This window comes from Larimichthys crocea, chromosome XIII (genome assembly GCF_000972845.2).
Source record: "Larimichthys crocea isolate SSNF chromosome XIII, L_crocea_2.0, whole genome shotgun sequence".
Taxonomy (NCBI): domain Eukaryota; kingdom Metazoa; phylum Chordata; class Actinopteri; family Sciaenidae; genus Larimichthys; species Larimichthys crocea.
The window spans coordinates 39,426,485-39,449,799 of NC_040023.1; the positions used below are offsets into that span (position 1 = coordinate 39,426,485).

The 23,315-nt window shown below is 41.2% G+C and overlaps 1 protein-coding gene across 2 annotated transcripts; it reads right to left on the bottom strand.

Moving 5' to 3' along the window:
- Positions 1-239: 239 nt before the first annotated feature.
- Positions 240-16,883, bottom strand: fbxl2 (F-box and leucine-rich repeat protein 2). 2 transcript variants are annotated; one of them, XM_019264352.2, is made up of 15 exons: positions 16,131-16,883; positions 11,609-11,670; positions 8,270-8,324; positions 7,432-7,506; positions 7,079-7,173; positions 6,437-6,601; positions 6,156-6,282; positions 4,462-4,536; positions 4,220-4,350; positions 3,918-3,978; positions 3,759-3,803; positions 3,336-3,392; positions 3,014-3,226; positions 2,265-2,408; positions 240-1,959 (listed from the first exon to the last, which is right to left on the bottom strand). In XM_019264352.2, exons 1-14 carry the CDS (start codon positions 16,158-16,160, stop codon positions 2,301-2,303), a joined length of 1,299 nt encoding a protein of 432 aa, XP_019119897.1. In that variant the 5' UTR covers positions 16,161-16,883; the 3' UTR covers positions 240-1,959; positions 2,265-2,300. The 2 variants fall into 2 exon arrangements, with proteins under 2 accessions (XP_019119897.1, XP_010733131.1); XM_010734829.3 differs by having other exon boundaries at positions 240-2,408; positions 16,131-16,882.
- Positions 16,884-23,315: the final 6,432 nt, after the last annotated feature.

The window sequence follows — 23,315 nt, forward strand, 5'->3', positions numbered from 1 at the left end:
AGCAATGCAATGAAATGTGTTGGACAAGAGGAAGCGGTCAGCTCAGCATTAAGAGCACTATAACACACATAAAGAATAGTATCTTATAATAATATAATACAAAATATACTAAAATGGAATATGAAAAATATGTATGAATGTTCTCTACATTATAAATTATATACATAATCTATAATAATCTATAGTATAAAGCACTCATTCATACTAAGGAGACAAAATCTCACACCAGAGAGACAAAGCACATTTACTATTAGTCACTTTTATTTATTCATTTGTTTATTTTTTTCATTTATTTCTTTATTTTCTGAAACATAAAACTGTTAAAACAGCTGTCAAAGAGAGGGCATTAGTATCACAGCCAGTCAAGTCAGCTATGTATCCGAGTCCATCTTCATCTTTTCTGCCTGCTCTCCTTCTTTCAGTCCTATCCGTCCTTCTGCGAATCTCCCCAGCCTTTGAGCACTTGGCACTACACAGCACTCGTCAGTCTCTTGTTTAGCGCAATATTGTGAGCTGCTTCTGTTTTGTTGTTTTGTTTTTTTCTCAGTGCTTTGCGTAGTGGTGGTACATGCTCAATACAGGTGTTACTTGGCATGGCAAGATCCTGTTGTTCTGAAGGAGTGTCTGTATAGAGTAAAATAAACTGTTGGCTCTGAGGCTTTCCAGTCACTGCATTTGACATTCCTGCTGTCACAACACGTGTTTTGTAGGATTAGATGAGTGGGAATTGTTCAGTGCTGACCAATTAAGTAGATTGGCAGGTCTCATCAGACCTGGGTCTTATTCTAAATAATTCCTCCTGTGCTGCTTGGGGCTTTAAGTGAGTAAAGTATACTGAATATAGATAATTTAATATATTCTACATCATCCATAAATTGCCAATTACACAAAACTACACTAAATTAACTTTCAAATACATAAAGCCATTTGATTGTCAAAACGTTGAGGTGCCTTTGCCCACGTTCTCATATCTATTAGCTCAGCTTTAAGCAAATTTCCATTTCGTTTTGAAGCAAAGTTGCACCAACATTAGCCCTGATTGATATCCAAATACAAACAGCAATAAATTTGGATAATGAACTTCACAGTCCAGTTCAAAACAGTCCAGTTAAACTTGTAGGGAGACTGGAGACCTACTGGCGTAAACAAGTTTTTCTGTGGCGCTAACCTAATCCAGGATGTAAACAAATGGTCAAGTAGGAGCTAGTGCACAGGGCTACTGACAGGATTGGATCAGGGCCTACGAGCCAACATAACCACGCAGTGCACAGGAGAGACCACTCATCCCAGTAGCATACAGAGTCAACATAATGCTTTTAGATGCGGAGGTCCTTTTTTTGTCAAACAGCAACAGTTTCTTCTTTACAAAAAGAAAGACAAACATACAGTATCTCCCTCTCTGGATAGACAGGCATGGACAATTACAATAAGCACTGAAAAAAGTAAAGAAAACAAATTTTCTGTTGGCCTAACCCAATTTTGATTGAGTTGCCATAAGTGTAATTCTTATTTTCCATTGCAAAACATTCTCTGTATGAACAGAATTGAAATCTCAACAAAAGTTTCTCTGATGCACAAATATGTCACGCTTTCCATTCGGTACTTCCTGTTTATTTCCTCGACTCTTCCACACTAGAGAATTGAGCTGGCTGTGCCAAAGCTTCACTGTTTATATCCAGAAGATCTGCATTTCCCACAACCCAGCGCTGCCTCCATGCTGCGTGTTTATTGGTCAAAGCAGAATGAATCACAGGATGGTCACATAGAGGTGTCATGTGATTGGTTGAGATGATACTCCACAGAGAGCGAACTGTTGTCTCCAAGATGACAGTATCGACTTTTTTTTTTAAAAGTTTGAACATAATGCATTGTAGTTCTCCAGCTGTCCAGATGCAGTCCTCTACGCCCGCAGGTGGGGAGTCAGGGGTGTGAGGAGCAGAATGGAGAACCTGTTTTTGTCTTTACAGTGAGAAAGAGAGAATGAGACAGAGAGAAAAAGTCCATCCATCCATGTTCTTTCCACCCATCCCTCCACACCCAAACCCGGGGCTGCTCCAATGCTGATTGGCGGGCAAGAGGAGAGAGGAGGGGCGGGTTCAACTGATCAGGGATCAGTGGCGATCAGTCTATGTATTGATCAGTGATCAGGAGCAGTGAGTGGGTCCAGCCCCTCCTCTCCCCTATACCTACCCCAGCCCCACCACCACCACCACCACCAACAACAACATCCCAACCCATTTCAGCCCATATCAGAGCAGCAGGACCTGTAGACAGAGGTGGCCCCCCCTGGCCCTCCACTGTCAGAGGATGATGCAGCAGCGGCACAGACGCTGGCCACCTCCATGTACAGAAGGAGGGGGTGTCACTGGGGCAAAGTAGGCATGGACCTTAATCTCTGGAAGGTGGGCCTGTGTAGGGAAGATGTGTGTTAATACAAAGGGTATAAAAAAAAAAAAACACAGAAAAAAAGGCATAAAATCGGTATTCTCTGCTGCGTTCAGTCAACCGTTCTTTGACATTTTGGGAAATACACTTACTCGTGTACTTGTCAAGAGCTGGATGAGAAGATCAATGCCACTCTGACGAGGATGTGTCCATTAAATATAAGGCTACAGCCAGCAGTCGATTCACTTGGCTTAGCACAAAGATTTGATACAGTAATTTCCTGGAGTCACTGCTGGTTGGTTACTTTACATAACCCCCAGTAAAACTGTTTTTGAGATAGAGCCAGACTCAGTTGCCCCCTTTTTCTTGACTATATGTTGAGAAAAACAGCTGCTGGCCATAGCCTTGCCTGTATTTAACTGATATGCAGACGAGTGGTATCGATCTCCTCATCCCACTGTCAGCAAGAAAGAGAATAAGTGAAAATTAAACTGTTAAACTATCTATTTAATGTAAGTATAAACAAAATAATGGAGAGATATGTGAGCAGAGAACTGATTCACTCCCCAACATGAGCAGATTCAATGTGATCAAAAACAGCCTTTGTTTCTCTGTGACTTCCACTGACCCGGATGCGTTTGATGCCCGCCCTGGTGACTTGCTGACAGTCGTAGAGCTCAATGCGTTCCAGGCGATGGCAGCTCTTAAGGTGCTCGAGGGTCACATCAGTGATGAGGGGGCAGTTGTCCAGCTCCACCACTGTGAGGCGCTCTTGGCCGCAAGTACTGCTGCTCAGAGCTCTGATGCCATCATCTGTGATCAGCTCGCAGTGGGATAGGGACTGTCCAAGGCACAGCAGACAGGGTTGGGGACACAAAGATCGATGGATTAGACCTTCTCACGTCCGTTGAAAGTGGCACAAAATTAGAACTGCAGGTGTAAAGGTTTACCAGTGCTTGCAGGCGAGGGCAGTGGATAGAGAGCTGAACCAGGGTGTTATCGGTCACCTGTGGAGAGGAAAACTAGATCAACATATTGTTCTCTATGTATTAAGACAGTTGGGGAGTCTTAATTCACTGTTTTTGCATGTTTGTATCTAGTTTTATATCCAGCTAAAACTTTTTTTCATGTGTTTATTTTTTCCATCTCGGTTCATGCTCTCTGTCACAATCAATTAAAATACTGAGGTCACTGGACTGCGCTCTCTCCCTTTTGGCAGGAAACATACCCAGACACAACCGCCTTTTTTCTACAATCTAATCTTTACCCAGACACACAGATCAAAGCGAAAAAAATTATTCCAGATTCGGCATAAATAAAAAGCACAAGCACAATGTTTTGGCAATAAATAAGGAAACAACAACTTGTCTTACCAAAATACATTCTTCTAAGTCCATTTTTTCAAGCTCATGACAATTCTGTGAATAAAAACAGAAACCATTCAAGTTAACGATGGGTTACTGAGATGAAATGGAGGGATGATCCAACAAAAAGAAGAGAAAACGGGAGAAAAAGAACAAACTGAAATTCACCCTGGCCAGCACAGTGAACCCAGCGTCTGTAACATGGGAGCATCGTGCAGCTTCAAGGATCCTGAGAACACACAGATACACACCTTTGTCAAATCTTAACCTTGTCTGAGCAATCGTTTATTTTCAAGCTTTTAGTCCTACTGAATGTGGAAGGACAGAAGGGAGCCTTTCTGTGGATTTGTGGAATTTTCAGGTTCAGCTTAAATTACTTGCAAAACCACCAACAAAAACTGCCTGAGAAGGAGATTTTGTGGATACTGTAGCAAGCTGTCCTTGTGTGCTCATATGTGTGTTTTTCTCACTTGAGTCGGGGACAGTTGAGTCCCATTGCAGTAAGGGAGGCATCGGTGATGTTACTGCAGCCAGACACACAAAGGATCTGTAGCTTGTGGCATCCTCTGCATAGACTGACCAGGCCTTCATCTGTTATTTGCTGAAGGCAACAGACACACAAGAAAAATTAGAAAAAACAGAGACACACAGACACATCCCTCATGCATTATTATCTTCCTCCCAACATCCCATGACCAAATGTTTGCCTTACTGTGCAAGACTGCATATTGATGGTGGTGAGTTCTGGGCAGTGTTTCTGAAGGTGTTTCAATGCTCCATCATCCAGCTAGGTTAAAATAAAGAATGCACAGTATTGTTAATCAAACAGATCAATTATTTATGTATGTGACTGTGTATATGTGTGTATCTGTAATAATCAACAGTAGCTTGTGAGTTAATGACTTGGACCTTTAAAGGGAGAAGCTTTATCTCAAGTTCGTCCTTTTTTTCCGATTAGTTAAACTAATATATTGTGACTTTTATCCCCTGTGGACTACAAAAGATGTGTATGAATACCATGGTTCGTTGTATTTTTCCAGGCAAGAAAAATAGACTAGACTTCGGTTAAAAAACAACAATAGAGCACAGCCTAAAAGAAATACTGGCTCTACGAAAGCAGCAGAAAAAGAAAATGCCAGCCCGACACAAACCACTACATCAACAAAAACTGGACCAATGAGATTAAAACAAAATTCCATGGGATGGAAAATGTACTGGGAAAAGGCACGTCTTTCTTCAGTAAGTCATTTTTCAGCAATGGGAAAAAAGTGTGGCTTGCGGGGTATATCATGTTTGTTTTTTTTAATATAAGGGGAATTTATAGTTTTTTTTGTTTTGTTTTGAGTTTTCTGTAGTTTTATTGCCTTTCCTTAGCTGAAGCATACTGTGAGCTGTCTTCACCACTAGAGGACCCTGTTTACAGTAAACTGTACTGAACAGTGTCCTCTGGCAGCAGGTAACACAACCTCTTGATACAGAAGATAAAAACTAAAACATGTAAAATGTTTTAACCAATCTAGCCCTTTTAAGAAATATTGGTATTTTGTGGTAAAACAGTTTGTAAAAAGATGACGCTTAGTTATTGTATTTTATGATTTTTTAAACTCTTTTTCATAGTTGGACTACATAAGTATTTAATTAGAATTGTATTTTGTTTTAAAATATACACTACCGTTCAAAAGTTTAGAATTGCCTGCTACAAAAGCTTGAATCAGAACAGTCAGATAGCTGAGATGTGTTTAACTGTTAAATTAGAAGCTTAGCATCAAAATCTGTGCAGATCTAAATGAGAACAGGTTCTTGTCAATGTCAAGTGCACAATAACACCTGTAACAAGCGTGTTGTTTTAGCAAAGCTATTCTTAAAACAAAATAGAAATAGAACGTTAGTCTAGGGTTATATATGAGCTGACAAATCACAGTTTAAACCTAACCAGAGCAGACTGCAGAGAGTCTAAACAAACAGGTTGTTTAATAATGATCTGCGGTCACTTATGTTCTTTTGGACTGGAAAACAAATTCAAAATCGAAGGCTGAAAAAGGGCAGAACGGTTAACAGTATTCTCTCGTGTCACGCAACACTGTGGGGACATCAACTAAATGGAAGATTTAATCATTTAATTATGGGTCTTTTGGGGCCAAAACTATTTCAAATGTAAATAATATACTTACCCTGATTATACAGTTTTTATCTACATTCAAACAGCCATTATTGTAGGAAATAAAAAAGACATCAATATCATTATAACTAACAATATAATTATGATTCCAAACTTTTGAACAGTAAAGACGGTTTAAGATGTCAACTGAGAGCAAAAAAACTCTTACCCTGCCATGTATGTGTGTGTGTGTGTGTGTGTGTGTGTGTGTGTGTGTGTGTGTGTGTGTGTGTGCGCGTACACTGTACCTGTGTGCAGCCTCTGAGGAACAGTGCTCGTAAACCATTGCAGCCTCTAGCCAGAGCCTCAATGCCATCACGTGTGATCTGGTCACACCACGACAGGTTCAACATCTCCAGCATTCTGCAGCCATCGCTGAGCATGCACACACATGACACACGACATGTGAACCAAGTGGAGATATGTGTTATGAACATCACATGTATATATATATTTAGATCGTTTTAGTTTCAGTTCAGTTTGGATTGGGTTTAAACAGCCAGGTCAATGCTAAATGTGCAGGTGCTACCTGAGGGCCTTTAGGGAATGGTTGCTGATGGACACACAGGAGGTCAGATCTAGCTGTTTGAGTTTGGAGCAAAACTTGCTGAGGCTGAGACAGGTGCTGTCTGTGATCTTGGTGCAGCCGTTCAGGTTCAGCACTTCGATGTTTCTGCAGTTCTGAGCAAATGTCCTGAGAAACAGTCGAACAGTAAAGAGGGAGAAAGGAAATTACACGAGAGTCGCTTTATTGAATGAATAAGAAGTCAGATGCTGGGAGCTGCTCAGGAGCCAATTAACAGAGTCATCTACAGGCCCTCGGGAGGCTGTGCTGCCACTGTGTGTTATGTTTTACTCTCAAAAGAGCAGTTTGTACTTCTTTAAATCGGTTATATATGTGATAAAAGTCCTAAAGTGAAACCATGTAAATAAACAGCTTCATTCTTCTTTTCTTCTTGCTTACGTGCTTATTCAGTAAAGTCAGATTTAACAGTATCAAAAAAAAAAAAGAGCCTTCTAGCCTGTCCCCTGGGACTAAAGAGGCACAAACTTTAAACATAATTACATGTGACCGTAATTACTTTAGCAAGTGATCAAACCAACAAGACTTTTGGTAAAAGTCACTGCAGAACCACAGTGTTTATATCAGAGTACAGAGACACAATCTCACTTCATGGAGGCATCTCCCACGCTCAGGCAGCCCCTGAGGCTCAGCTGCCTCAGGAAGCCTCCACAACGCTTCGAAATGTTCTCCACCACCCGGCCCTGAGAGAGAGAGAGAGAGAGAGAGAGAGAGAGAGAGAGAGAAAGAGAGAGATGGACAAAGAGATGGACAGAGGATCAGCTGTGACGTCACAGTCGGCACCAAAGCCTACTGACCCAGCACTAAGCCTTGGGCTGGATAATGCTACTCAACAAGCATACACATGCAGCACATATAGGCACAACACTTGCACATAAATACTCGCCATTCCACCCCTTCACTCTTCTCCCTTTCTCTCTCTCATAAACACGCCCTCTCACCTCTATGTCTGTCTGGAAGTTGAACAAGTCAATCTTCTGCCAGTTACTGCCATCTAAGGCCAGGACGTTCCACGCCTGAGAGGGTGACACAAAGGTTGTGCACAGAGACAGGTTGGGGGGGAAAGGTGAATGTGGAGTCTGTTATCATAGTATGCAAGAGAAATCAATGAATGTCATGAGATAACCTCTACCTCTACTGTACTGGGTGCATGTAAACTATACACATTTTCTGAGCAGTGAACTAGCTGCACTTCTGTAGTGTAAAGATTTGTTTCTTTTCTCGGCTTTTATCACTGTAAACTGACAATATTTGTTGAAGATGTCACCTTGGGCTCTATGAAATTATAATGAGCATTTTTATCACTGCTGTCTGATACTTTATAGTCAAAATAACCGCTTGATTAATCAGGAAAATAACTGGCTCATAAACCATAAAAATTGTTGGAAATTTAGGCACACAGAACACCTGCATGGAGCTCAGAGGACAAGAGATAAATGAGCCTAAAATTAAAAACAACAACAACAACATATATTAGAGACAAAGATAAAACCTAAACTTTGTGATTCATCACAGATAGAGGGAAATAACACGTTTGTGCCACCACAGATCTGCATTAACAGTTAGCTCATTCATAAATGGCTTTCAGCTGCAGTGGTCCACTTACACATAACCAGCAGATGGCACTATGTTATAGACATTTACAGAGGATTTAATAATGGTAAAGCGGTTTTAAATGAACCATACCATAGTTTAGAGTTACATCAATCTATTCTCTTAACATGAGTGTGTTTGTCCACAGTGGGTGGTTTGGAGATGTGTAGAGGGGGAAGTGCTTACCTTGGATACTTGGGCACACCTACAGAGTGTAACCACATCTAGATAGGAGAATATTCTACAGAGAGACAAAAAGACAGAATGAGTTTGTGTCAGATCGTTGATCAAATAAAGAGCTCAGATTATGAACTGAACTTTTATTTAATTGACCCTTTCTGTGTAATTTAATATGTTTTTTTAGGTGTGTAGAAGACAGAACAATCCCCTGTGTTAGGTCGGTAGCCCCACAGACAGGCAGTGTTTGAGCTGTGGGCCGTTCGGGCAGCCACAAAGGGCTGCATGCAGCCGGCTACTGGGTCAGCTCAATCCATTAATCTGCCAATGAGTAATCTCTGGCACTCAGACAGGCAAGGCCACAGACAGACAGAAATACTGTACATACATATACAGAAGGACACATATACGTACATGAAACCTAACGTGTATATATATATCTCGTCGTTAAATGACCTGTTACTGCTCACTTTAAGGGCCAATCTATAGAAAATTTGAGGTATTCAGAGAATTGTCATGGTGCCAAAGCTTTGAGGGCAGCTGGGGTCTGAATGTCCTTTTAACCCTAGGAAACAGGAGCTGGCCATTGTTTTCTTCATATAGACACAGACAAAGGCTGTGTGTGTTTGATGTGTGCTGGGCTGGAGCATGTTGGGACATGTCCGCAGAATCTATACCGGAGTCTTGTGTCAGGAAGTGCATGCACACAATTGACAAAACAATGCAAAGACACTCACACTAGTGCACTTGGACCCATTGAACACACACACACACACACACACACACACACACACATACACACAGAGTCCTTGGAGTGACTGCAAGCCACCAGAGATGAACCCATCGATCTCCCTTTGCTAATAACTGGTTAATGGCTGTGACGCTGATCATTGATTGGCTGTCTGTTTCAATCAAACACAATCTGACTTTCCATTATGTACAGGAGAAAGGCCTTTTACCAACCACAGAAAAAATCTTGTTAATCATAGTCACAGGGAAGTAATCGGTCAATATGATTTAGTGAGTCTGGTTTTGAGTGTTTGATACAGACTTTTTCTTTTTCTGTTTCAACAATGGCGAGGTGACATAATAGAGCCAAATTCAGATATACAACATCAGGAGTATGTATTTCACTTCACACAAGAAAGCCCCTATGCAGCTTTGATTTGTTAGCTTTGATTGCTCCGTCAAATCGCACCTGGGTATGCCCATTTTTTTCTGACATGGTACATAATGGGATTTTAATGGAGCATAGTCCCATGTGTTGACAAAATGTACACCAGGCCCTTCAAGCATGGCTTAATAAGAGAGAGTCGAGCCTTCACCGTGAGTCTAGGATCGGTTGCTATAGTAACTCGGGTTAGACATGAATTTGGGTGGTGGTGGCAGGGATGGATGCTGAGTCAGTGCTTCTGGGTAAGAAGACCATGAACCACTCACAAACTTTATCAAAGGCTTATCTGTCAGACAAGGTTCCACTATATCACGGCACAGATTTTACACTTTATATATCCATGCTGCGCTGGCCTAGATAACAGCTGTTTACAATGCACCAGCTGAAAGGCAGATGCGCACAAAAACAAGTCAGGTACTTAGGCTTGCTCACAATGACACATTAAACATAAACAGTTAAAAACAGCTAATGAGAATACTAATCAGTCAAATTGACAGATATTCCTACAGCAACATACAATGCTTGACAACACCACATGGATGATCTACTCCAGTGGTTCCCTTAAAAGGTCCAGTGTGAAGGATTTAGTAACATGTAGCAGTGAGGCTGCAGAGAGCAACCAACTTCGATACCCCTTGCCTCACCCTCCACTTCCTAGCTTAAAGGGGAACCTACGATGGCTGAGAAAAAAGTGCAAAAGGCCCAATCCGGAGTCTGAAGTATTTTGGTTGTGACTTCTGGACTACTGTAGAGACACTGCAGGACAACATGGTGGACTCAGTGATCCCTCAACCACATCTATTCTTACTTTCAGGTGATTATACACTAATGTAAACATATTCATGTTATATAACTTTTCCGCCAATAGATCCTCCTCTTCACAGGTGTGAACAGTTCAACCAAAAATCAGCTGATTTGTTGATCTGCGGAAAATGAATCAGCTGCTATTTTGATGATCTATGATTAATTTAGGTCCTGTTTGAAGGAAATGTAGCTTTGTCATATTTTGTCTATTTCTTTGGGTTTTCAACCTTTGGTCAAATAAAACAAGCAATGTGAATACTTTACCTTTGGCTATGTGCTAGTGGCCACTTCTCACTATTTTCAGTCATTTTATTGACAAAATGATTCACTGAATAAGTGAGAAAATAATCTGCAGATTAATCAATAATGAAAATAATTTAAATAGTCTTTTGCATGATCACGCCCGAGGTTAAAGTGTTATTACAACCACTTGTGAGGTTACTCTAGATAATGTTTATTTATAAACACGGTATGAATTAGTTTATATATGCTACTTTTGAAATAATTTTTGCTATACGAATACACCCGGGACAACAATCATCTTTGTGTACCATGGTGACGGGACATAACAAGATTATAAATACAAACAAAAAAGGCTCCAGTCAATCCACTTTCCACGGTTTAAAAAACAAGATTTACTGTCAGAAGAATGAGTCTTCCTCACAGCTGACGTTGTGTAAATGTCTCAACATGACCCATGTGACAGTAGGTCATGTGTTGTGGCTAGCGAGTGCATGAGTGAGTACATGTTTTTCTGTCTGTCAGTGAAAGTAGCGCTGGTGGTAATGGGTGTACTGGTAGTCTCGGTGGAGCACAGCTGGAATCAGCAGAAGAGCACAGCACTGCAGAATTCCCCACCAGCTAAGACAAACTATTTATAGCACACATACACAGACATACAGTTTGCATAGGCCCAGGAGCATTTCACACACACACACACACACACACACACACACACACACACACGAACATACGCAAATGCAGAAATAACCAGTCCACATCATGTGTCTGCAGAGCTGCATGCAGGTGCATCCTTTTCAAAGCATACATGTGCACTCACACCCAACAAAAAACCACATATAAATCAGTTTGGAGGATGGGCGTGTGTGTGTGTGTGCGTGTTTGATGTCAGATTTATAGGTTACGTGGGGCCAAATATTGGTCTGTAGGTCAGACTGGTGACTAACATACATCATACAAAACATACACAGACAGCTACAAGACAAAACCAACTGACAAAAACACACACACACTCCTACACATAACTGTTCAAGGCTTCTTCAGCTAATGAGTAACCCTGACCTAAGCCCTTGGGTATGTTGTATTTTGTGTGTGTGTGGAGGGTGGAGGCTTTGTATTATTAATCTTACCTAAGATGAAGCTCTTTGGGGAGCTTCTTGTTAATGGGAGCTTCATCGCTGTTTGAGAACACCTGCCGAGACACAAGATAAACAATAACAATGAGTGTGTGTGTGTGTGTGGTGTGTGTCAATAGAAATGAGACGGAAACAAGACAGACACAGATAAAAACATAGAAAGCATCAGTAGAGCATCAGAAGAACACCACAGAAAATACAGATCTTAATCAGACTCTGGAAAAATACTGTTTTGTTTTTGTTCACATGAGGTGTGTTTAAAGGGTAAGTTCACATTTAACACAATCCTCACATTCCCATATGTGCGTTATTGGTCCCTTTAATGGTTTATTCTGCCCATACTGGCCACAAAAAGATCACCTTGTATAGTAATTTCAGTGTAAGGGAGGAAAGATGACATCCACAGTACTCTTCGGGTTTAAACAATTCTACCAAAGTTCAGCTAAAGCCAAAGCAATATAAGGCTTTGGTTACTTAAATCAAATTTTAGTTTTTAGCAGCTTTTTAATATAAACTTTTCTCTTTTTGTGGAAACACAAAGAGACCAAAACGTACTAAAAAGCCTATAACTCTGGAAGATACCCATTTAATTTGACTAGCTAATGCTGCAAATATGAGATTTTTTTGCATAGAAATAGTATTTAGCCAGTCAGTATGGACAAAGGGAACCATTTCATCGATCAATACCACTTTTAATGCACATCTGAGCATTTAAGTGTTGGTTTATGACAAGCTTGAAATAAATGTGGACCTACCCTTCAGTAAAAATAGGTCCTTGCACTATTTTCACAGTTAAACTATGCTAATAAACAAATCAGAACTAGACTTGGCTTTTCACGTCCACTCCGTACAAGCTTATAATTCTGTTAGCCTGGTCAGCTTGTTGGCACGCTTATCTCAATTAGTGTACTCGCTGGATGTCTGGCCATCTGCTGAGTGGGACACATACACACACACACACACACACACACTCACAAACGTACATGCTCGCAGGTGATTCAAGTCAGACCTCTGTGTGCGAAGAACATTCTAGATCAGGTGGGCTGTATTCAGCCATGAATTTAAATTACGGCAAACACCCACATTTGCAGTGCCTCTGTAGACACGCATCCTGCCAGTGATACACTTGTATCCTCAACGATTCCGAAACTGTGTCTAATGAGGGGGACTCCCCGCTGTGTCACACGCAAACTCAAACACAGAAATGGGAAAACACAAAGGGGAGTAAGGAAAGGCACAAGAGGGGAAGCAAAGGTTGATGCTTAAACCGTCGTGGTCCCGGCTAGCTAGATGACAGATGCAAGCTCCTCGAAAGAGAAAGCAATAAAAGGCGAGGGAAGATGGGAGGAAGGGAGTGCAGGAGGAAGTAAGAGACAGGGGCAAACAAAGAAATGGAGCTACGGTCAAGGGCTACAGGAAAAACTGTACAAATGTCATTATTGAAAACAGAGTGAGAGGAGAGAAGTGAGAAGCAGGGAGGTGGGGAAGTAAAGACCGTTTGCAAGGATCAGACAGACAAAGGAAACGGCATTTGTCCAGTCATGGTCCAGCAAAAGATTAACTAAGCTGGTTTGAATTTTAACATCCAAACCTATTGGTTATCTTAAAATAGCTCCAGGATATAGTTAGCAACCTTTTCCATCAATGGTTCCCACATAGCACTGTATTGAATAACACGTTTTCATAATCTACCCATGAGGGTTGGGTCCACCTACTCCTATGGAAAGCTCAGAATAAAGTGTTCATCATCATCATGTGACTTTTGGTTTTGGTCATTTTTAGCACTGTGTGAATTGAGTAAACTGAAAGTGAACTGACCTGTATATAGAGAAGTTGATCTGTCAACAGATGAGGTTATAAAGTATATTAACTCACTCTTTAAGGCAGAGGTGTTTTAGGATTTAGGATTAAATTTAAACTTAATTCCAAACCACCTTTTTAACACATCGCTCACCTTTGACCTCTCCTTTAACAGACACATAGTTACACAATCTAGACAAAACCTAGACACTGGCAGAGAACATAAATTACAAACAAAACTGTGTAATCGCATTAAGTCCGGCTCTGTTCAGACTTGTGAGACATTGAAAGTACTTAAAATTCAGATGATTCAGATTACCACTGAAACAATTAATCATCAACAGTTTAATAATAAGGTAAAATACCAAATATTTTCTGGTTCAAGCCTGTTGCTATTCTTTCTCTTTTGTATCATTTAGGGCTGCTGCTAACGCATGATGTCATGTTGATTCATTTGCTGATTAATTTTTCCATAAACCAATTGGTGCATAAAACTTGATAAAACTATGACTAATTTAATAGAGCGGACCCAAAGCGATGTCACCAAATATCTTGTTTTGTTCAACCCAAATATATTCAGTTTACTAGAAGCTAGAGCCATGAAATTGTTGACTTTAACTATTAACCATTTGTCAAAAAACCTGACTATTACATTTCTGTTGCTAATATAATTACTAAATTTTATATATTTTTAAATTTTGGGCAGCTCATCATCCAAACCAAGCAATCTGACAATGTTTCCTTGAGCTATTGGAAATTGTGATGGACATTTTTTACTATTTATTATAAACTAATCTAGGAAAAAGAAGAAGATGTTTGCATGCAGCCTTAATGCAGTCTATCCTCCTCCCTCCCTAAGTGCTGCATAAAACAAACCCCATGGAAGAAGTTGCCAGGTGGAATGGCATGAGGACAGTATTAGGAGTGGAATCTCAGCTATTACTGCCAGGCATGGCATTATAACAGCAAGGTCGAAAGCCATCTCTGGTACGCATGCTTCATTAAAGTCATAACCTCAGTGTTCTGGTGCCCTCGTTCCCTGTGCCAGCAGAGCAGCATTCCCAAGCAGGGAGTTCCTCTCTGCAGTCATACTCCTATTCCTAGACAGTGTACGACAGGGCGTATATGCAAATCTGGCTCCTGAACGTGCACAGCTCAGGTTTTATAGTTGTTTGCCACATTAAAGCAGCTATGAGGAAATTGGATCTGAGTTATAATATGTGTTTGATATCTGGTCTGTAATGCAACAACTACAAGGGGCTTGTGCCAGGTGTTCATTATAAAACATCATCATCAAGTTTTGGGCTCTTAGTCAACCAAATCCTACTCTGTTACCCCCCTACTCTTCAGTCTCTCACTGACACACACCAGCTTGTTTTCCCAACATATGCTGGTTTTCATCTGCTTCTAAGAAGCTTACAGGTCTGTTGAGAAATCCACTGATATGGCAACACACCTCAGCGCCACTACCACCTTCTGCTCTCATTCACTCACATGCAGACACATACTGTATGTTCATACGACTGACAAGATCACAGCGGCTGAACACCTTGACGGAGAAAATCAAGTACCATCAAGTCAAACCCTGAAGAATGTCAACAATGTGTTAATGATATTTCTGATGGATAATGCTCACAGCTTACAGGACCAGTTGGTCGGGAGCGTAAACGATTTCTGAAAAAGGTCCCAAAGCAAAACGTGGTAATTATTATAGCATCAGCCTCAGCATGAAGGTTCTGGCAACTAAATTCACATGCATGTTTACTCAAGGACGAGTTTTGACGTACATGTACTTGGCAAAAATATGCCACATTATACTCTTTACTCCACTGCAGTTATTTGACAGCTGTAGCAGATTATCATATGTAAATTATGATAAAGCAGTAAAACCTGCTAATAACACCCATATGATAGGTATCATTCTCCCTGCATTATCGATTTACTTTTGATATTTGCAGCACATTTTCCTGCTTCTACTTTTGTACTTTACCTTAAGACATTGTTATGTTTACTCAAGTAACTGCAACTCAGCTCCATGCGTGTGTGTTTACCACTTTTCCTACGATATTTACATTGGATATATGGAAAAGCTTTATGGGTGTGACATAATCATTCATAGCACTCGATATTATTACTGATTCTTGAGCTCAAACCCATCTTGTAGGGTGCCAGTGACACCCGGAAAGCCATCCAAACCTGTGGCACCTGTCATTCACAGGTATCACAGTAGGTCTCACAGGTTTTTTGCAGTGCCAAACCCGAGTGATGACTAATTGAATGCTGCTACACTGCTTGTATTTACAACATTACTCTCCATCTGCAGCCCCAGTCTCCCCCCTTCTCTCTCTCTCTCCCTCTCTCTCTCTCTCTCTCTCTCTCTCCCCGCCCCTCTCCTGAAAGCCTGTAACCTCAGGCGACAGTGCCAGCCAGCCTCGGCCCTGATATATTGACTATCCTCAGCCACAGCCCTCCTGTCCCGCAGTCCTGAGCTCCATGTTGTCGCTGTCTACTGGTGCGGCAGGACAATAACAGGATTTCGGATTACCCTTGACCAACAAAACGCCTCAGCTCCCGACTGCATGTAAAATTAGGAGCACGGTCGACCACACACACACACACACACACACACATACACTTTGCTTATACAAGCCCACGACTCCCACGTCTACTAGAAACAAACAGTTTAACCGCTGGTGCTCCACTCCCTCTGTCATACCTCGAACCGGCCCTTGGTGATACCGTTCATGTCTGCGGCGGCACGTCCCTGCTCACACACCGCACACACACCAGTCGAGCCGTTTGACGACTGCCGTTATTGTTTTTGTCGCCGTTTTATTTTTGGTCGGCCGGAGTGTAGGAGCCGAGCTGGAGCTGGGTCCTCACACCCTCCTCCTCCTCCTCCTCCTGCTCCTGCTCCCCCCTCCTGACCCAGCCGTCAGCGAGGCTCCTGTCTCCGGGTCAGTGAGGTGGTGGCGGTGGTGGTGGTGGTGGTGGTGTTGATGGTGGTGTCGGTCCGGAGCGTCCTGTGGCGGTAACCGTTAACGGTCGTTGTCTCGGAGACCAACGGCTCCCCAGCCTGTCTCATCACAGGGCTACCAAAATAACAATAATAACATGGACGGTCTGTCAAGTGACTTCACTTCCGCCTCTCCCTTCATCGCTCCTCCAGCGCGAGTCAGCTGGCCCTCCAAAAAAAATCCCCCGAGTTTAGCTACAAACACACGGGAGACGACACGTTAGCGTCCGCCTTCATCACTCGCAGCACATCCACCGCACCAAACACACGTATGGCGACTGTCATGGACGTTTTCCTCCGTGTTTTCTGTTTACTTGCGGGGAAGGGGGAGGGCTTACGTGACGTAATTGCTGCGGGAAAAGCACGCGTGGTCGATTTGTTTTGATTGTGGGGTCTTGCACGGATTTGGTGGTGGGGATATAACGACAAAGAGTATCCTTAATGACCGCGTTCACCGTGCCGGTCACGGGTACACCAGCACCAGGACGTGACCTGACACGAACCCGCGGGACTGACTAAACGAAGGAAACACTCAGTATATGTGAACGCCACATCCAGGATCCAAGAGTTTGTGTGCGTTAGAGATGTGCAACACTGTCACGTTAAGGCTTCAACCTGCAGACACACACACCCAAAACGACTTTGACTGACTCCTGTGTCACTCCTGCATTATGTCAACTGTTTATGTATCAACAGTGGTGGAAGAAGTACTCCTTTATTGAAATACAAATATCAATACATCTATATAAACAAAGTGAGTGTCAGAAAAATGTACTCATTGTGACACTTCCATAGTGTTATATGTATATTATAGGATTACTGTCCTTGAGCATTTGTGTTGTAAAATATAACGTAACAGGGCCTTCTTTACAGTGTTGGGCAGCTTAATCTGCAAAAATCAGATTGGGGCAGCAGAATTATGAAGAAAAAAATCTTTAAACATGTTTAAACATTTACACTGGAACTTGGAACAGGAGATTTTTGTTCATTTTTTACAGCATTTAAATACATCATGTTTTAAAAATGTATCATGTTTTATATGACGACTAGCTATAACTGTCAAGATAAGATAAGATACGATTACTCATAAATAAAAAATCACGCTGGTGTTAAACAGTCTGACAGCTGACCCTTATAATATTATAAGTAATTTATGTCTTTAAATCGTATTTATTATCTGCCATTGCCGTAATCTGACAGTAAATAATGTATTGTTTTCTAAATAAGAACTAATATAACTATATAACTAATGTCTTGAACATTTTTTAAACGTGTTGATTTATATTAAAAACATACATCTACACACATCTGTACTTGATTGCAGGATTTTTATTTGTAATTATTTTTTTTATTTTTTTTTACATGTTTACATACTACTTTTGATTAAATAAAAGATCTAAATATTTCTTCAACCACTGTTATTGCAGCTTTAGTGGCCAGGGCTGCAGACAGACCAGAGTGTGAGTTACACATCCAGAAAATAATATCTTTACAGTCGTTCTCAACACCCACAGCTAGAGGGCGATCTTATGCAACCAAACCTGATGTGTTACAACAAGGGGATGATCACTTATACACAATATTTACTTTTCATTTTCTCAACTCATTAAGGAGCACTTCATCCTTCAGGATCACCATTGAAATCATCATATTTGCATATGCATGTGTTTCACTGCACAGGAAGAGTATGAAAAATTGTAATCTAATCTAAAAGTAACTAAAACTGTCTACTGATAAGTAGCTATAGTTGGAGTAAAAAGTACAATATTTCCCTCTATAATGTAGTAGAGCAGAAATACAAAGTGGCATAAAATGTATAGTTAAATACAAGTAACTCAAACTCAATTCAGTTCAATTTTATTTATATATCACCAAATCATTAAAAAACTTATCTCATGACACTTTCCATATTTACCGTGACCCAAACAGTTCCCATCATGAGCAAGCACTTGGCAACGATGGCAAGGAAAACTTGCTCAATGGTGGGCAGCCATCTGCAGTGGCTGCGTTAAAGAGAGAGACTTAAGTACAAGTAGTACTTAGTTACTCTCCACTGCAATTCTGCATAATGATTGCTTTTGTTTTTTGATACCTTAAAGGTTCAATGTGTAACTTTTAGCTCTACAGACCGCGTTGGTGATGTAGCGGGAAAATAAATAGTAGAAAAAGAAGACAACATATGTGACTTAGAGGAAGAAGAAGAATCTAGTACTGGCTAACTGTGTTTTGTTAGAAGTTTGGGACTTTTGAGTTCAATGTAATTGGAAATTTCACCACCAGATACCACCAAATCTTACACACCGCACCTTTAAATGCATTTATCTGACAAATACATTGAGGTGAAAAGAGTTTTCCTCGTGTTGGAAACCGCCGTATTGCAATGTTTACTTAAAGGATATGAGTAATTCTTCCATCCCTGAGAACACTGTAGGACATATACAGCAGGCAAGGACATCCAAAGACTACAAACATGGCTGCAAAGCATGCACTTGCCTCAGATCCTCAGGGTCACAAGTTCACTCTGAGGAAATCGATCTTTTCCCCAGCAGACATTTTGACACATTAAATGAATGATGGCTGCAATCTATTGCGGCTTCAGTTTCAGGGTCCTGGTATTGCTCAAGCTGGCTCACTGTCATGACTTAGTGCGACACCTGAATAGAATGGAAACATTAGTCGTGTTATTAGTAACACCTGTGCTTTTCCTAGTCAACACGCCTGCTATGAAAACAGCCTTTAAGAAGAAATTCTCCCAGAAGCTGTCTCATTCTTAGCAGGTTCTTCAATGCTGACAGGAAAGTGAGGCAGATGTCAGTCAAGCTCAGTTCATACACAGCCAAAGTAAGTGAAAACACCTGTGTGGGTGTACTTTGGACAAAAGGTGTGGAACAGGTTAATGCTGCCATGGCTACAGAGTTTCTCCTCTTTGGTTAGAGCTGTGCTTCTCAGTAAATAATGCTCTCAATACGTTTCTCACAGCAGACCTGCTGACTAGTGTAAGACAGGAGTAACTAATAACATAACTGATTTATATTCAGGTGTGCTCTGGTGTTGTGCATGCCGGCTCCCTGGAATGATTTTGTAAATAACAGAGGCGTCCACCTGTGCTTTTCCTGCTGCTAATGCCTGTTGGATCGATTAAAACCTGTCAGGCTGCGTACAAACCCAACCTTCTTCACCATGCTGGCAATCCTAACCAAAGCTGAAATCATACCCATTTGATTGGTGGAGCTTGTCAGGGGAGGTATGCAGCCTCGCAGAATGGTATGCCGGGCTAATCTTTCACTGAAGATTAACAGAGCTTCTGTGAGGATTTTGTTTCAGCCCTGCAACAACTGATAAAAGTCCAATGTGATATTTAGAAAGGTCTGTTATTATTATATTGAGAGGAAGAAATATCTGAACATAAATGTCAGACTTATTTCTGGGATTTATGCAGCCTAACCAGTACATAAGCAAGTCATGAAATGTAACTGTGATGACTCTCTGAGGGCGAAGATCACAGGAGTATAAAATAGTTTTCTTGATGGCTGGAGTAAGCACAGCATGATTTGAGTTCTGCTGTCTGCAAACACAGTCACATAAATTATTCCTGAAGCTTACACACAGAATTATTCCACCACATAAACATGGAACAGAGATGACTCGGTTGGAGGAAACACTTTGTGCGTGCGGGTGTTGGTATGATCACATACATTTTATGATGTCTGTGCTAAAACGTAGTCTTTCATCTGCGTGCAACACATTTTCAATCCTTGTGCCACGCCATCACACTGCATTGCATGGTAATTAGCAATCTCTCATCAAAAGTCAAATTAATTATCTCAGTTCTTTGAATAGCTCCCTGCCCTTCTCATACTGACTCTGCTGTGGCTGGCAGCTTCGTGTTGAATGCTTCCTGATGATCGCAGTCACTCCACTGGTGTCAAACGAGGACATCTCTGTTGAACACGACAGCTGATGCAGTTTGAGTTCATGAAGATAATAAGGATTTGAGCTACCATCCGATATATTCAAGGACATATACTGTGTGTATTTTGACCTTTCTGTCATACCATTAAATGTATTTATCACCTCCTCCAATTTTGTATCTATTTTTAATGTTATTTTATTTGTTTTATTGTTTTATTGTTTTTTTTTTTTTACCTTGACTGTGTCTATCTTTGAGCACCCAGTTTAAAGTGCTATACAAGTGACAATTATTATACATGCTTGTATACTGTGGCTAAAACACACATGTAAAGCAGGATCAGACACATGTACCTGCCTATTATCACGGTTTTGTTAAGATGTCCAAATGGGTGATATTTCATTTTTCAGTTTAACTGAATATTCAAATGTTACTTTAACCTTTTTAACCTGAACAAACCTCCCAAAAAAACAGCTGGTTTATCTAAAAAATGCATTGTCACAAAGCTAACAGGGCTGTTTCCTTGGCTCGTGAATTTTGAAGATATGTGTTCTTCTTAGGGCAGTGACACACACACACACGCACACGCACACACATTAACACATCACTCATGTTTCCCGGCATGCAGCTTCAACTCTTGGCTTTCAAAGCTGTTTTTCTGGACCCGCCACTCCTTATGAAAGTTTAAGGAGGCTGTTGCCATGGAGACCTCCTCTCTGTCCCTGGGCTGCACCAGTATGACCAGTGATTTCCTCTGAGTCAGACACACACCTGCACTACACCTCATTCTGACAGGACATGTCTCACATGGGAAGTCACTGGTCTCGCACATACTCAGAGCAATCTTGTGGTTGGTGTGTAGTTGATGTGTGTGTGTTTACTTTACAGCGCAGATTGTCTGATGGGTGTGTACTGGAGGCCCCATGAGATTACACACCTGTGTGAAATCTGGATGTGCGTCTGTCCCTTAACAGAGCCCCCCACCCTGCTGCCCGCACTCCTGCAGCAAACATAATTCTCACCAGCCACTCTAAGATGGTGCAGGTGTGAATCACTGTCTCTCTCCTCCTCGCCATCTCTCTCCCCGCACCTCTACGACCCTCACCTCTCCAAAAATAGCTCCTGTGCATGAGTCAGGATCCTAGCCCACCTTTAACCCATCCTAACCCCTCTGAACAGGAGGTGAAAGTATGAGAGGTGCATGACATGAGAGCAGAGTGGAAAAAATATGACAGGGAAACACAGAGAAGATTGACTGTAATGGAAAAACATCAGTGGGAGCAGTGCAAGTGACTCCAGAGGGAACATGGAGAATTATGAAAATGGAAAAGGTGGGAAGTGAAAGAAAGAAATGGAGGGAGATGAGTATGTGTGAATCCCCAATAAAGGTGTCCCTCCTCAAGGAATTCTATGTATATCATTTCAATTGTTTTCCATTTTTAAATCCTGCACACGTCTGCACACACATGCTGTGTATATTGTTCCTGTCGCTCACAATCGGCAGTTTTCTTTCCTTACAAATAACATCATCATCTTTCTTACTGCAGTGAGCAGGAACAGTCCTTTCCTCCAAGTGTTTTCATCTTCGTCTGCTGCCTCTTCGTCTTCTCTCCTCCTTGTCTTTGGTTTAAACAGAGACACAGAATAGAAGAAGAACTACCCCATTTTTGACAAAACAATCTCCAGTGGTGGAGTGTACATTTAGTACTGTACTTAATTACACCTTTGTGGTGTTGATACTGCAAAAATTGTTAGAAAAAGTTAAAAGTATTTCACCTGAATGGTCAGAGATCCTCACACACACAAAGTGGTTCAGAATCTGACAAAAATAAATTTCTGATGTAACTGGAAACCTTCACCTTGATCACAAGAATTTAAAGTTCAGTTGATGCTCACCCTGACAAGTGAATACTTTAATAATGGGAATCTGACCCTTTCATCATTAACTTTGAAGGTTATATCAAAGATTCCTTTTTGGCTACCCAACCTGCAGCAAGCCACAGCTGCAAGAAGAGATTTGCAAACTGTAGTCACAAAATACACAGAGAATAGCAGAATACAATTCAGTAACTCAGTTAAAGGTTTTTTTTCTCTGCAAATGTTTAATTTTGCTACAAATGTTTAATCTCTCTGTACATATTTAAATTTAGATTTATCTCTAAATGAACATTTAGCTATAAATGAACACTGTGGTTTGATTGTGACTGACTGTTTTCAAAAATTAACTTTTAATCTTTTAAATACTACTGTTTTTGTCGCGTGCAGATGAGAAAATGCCAAAAAACATTCACTCAGAGACGGTCAGCTCTTATACTGCAACACATCCTCTTGTGTGTGATGCTTATACACAGACTTGTGTGTGAAGACATTATTCAAAAGAGCAAATGTGCACACTGTGATAACTTTTAATGTGTGTGTGTAACATTTTTATAGGATATAACGTCGCTTTGGGTTTAGTGGTGTGGATCCTGAGTGTAGTGGGACTTGGGGTACGTGGGTTGGTTATCTTCACCTGCAGATTCACCCAAACAATGACTGCAAGCTCCAAAATGCCTCTCTATGGGCTATGGACATCTGTCTTTATCTCCCTCACCAAATGGGACACACACACACACACACACACACACACACACACACACACACTGACCAATAGAGGGAAGTTTTGGACAATAAACCCTAATTAAGATTAAGGATCAGCTGTACTAAACCTGAGGTCCCTTATTAACCACTGGGTGTTAGATTTCTTTTAAATAACAACAGAGCCAGTGTGTTATTATTCAACACAAATACACTTTCTAATATTTTTTTATGCCGTGTCAGCTTACAGGTTATGAGTGGGCACTTTCATTTACTTCAGCAGCAGTTTTTCATATCCTCCCTCCCCTCTGTCCCCGTCTCTTTCTCGCTGTAATAAAGGAGGAGTCCGCCGGTATCTCACCGTCTTTGCCCACCCTCAAAAGTTTGAGCCGTGACGT

Bases quoted from the DNA above. Each gene is read 5' to 3' on its own strand.
- fbxl2 (XM_019264352.2), bottom strand. From the start codon at position 16,160: ATGAACGGTATCACCAAGGGCCGGTTCGAG. The intron at 6,602-7,078 runs GTGAGATTGTGT...ACTGTTTCTCAG, and splicing joins GTGGGAGATGCCTCCATGAA to GACATTTGCTCAGAACTGCA. The intron at 4,537-6,155 runs GTACAGTGTACG...ATTTTAACCTAG, and splicing joins TCCTCAGAGGCTGCACACAG to CTGGATGATGGAGCATTGAA.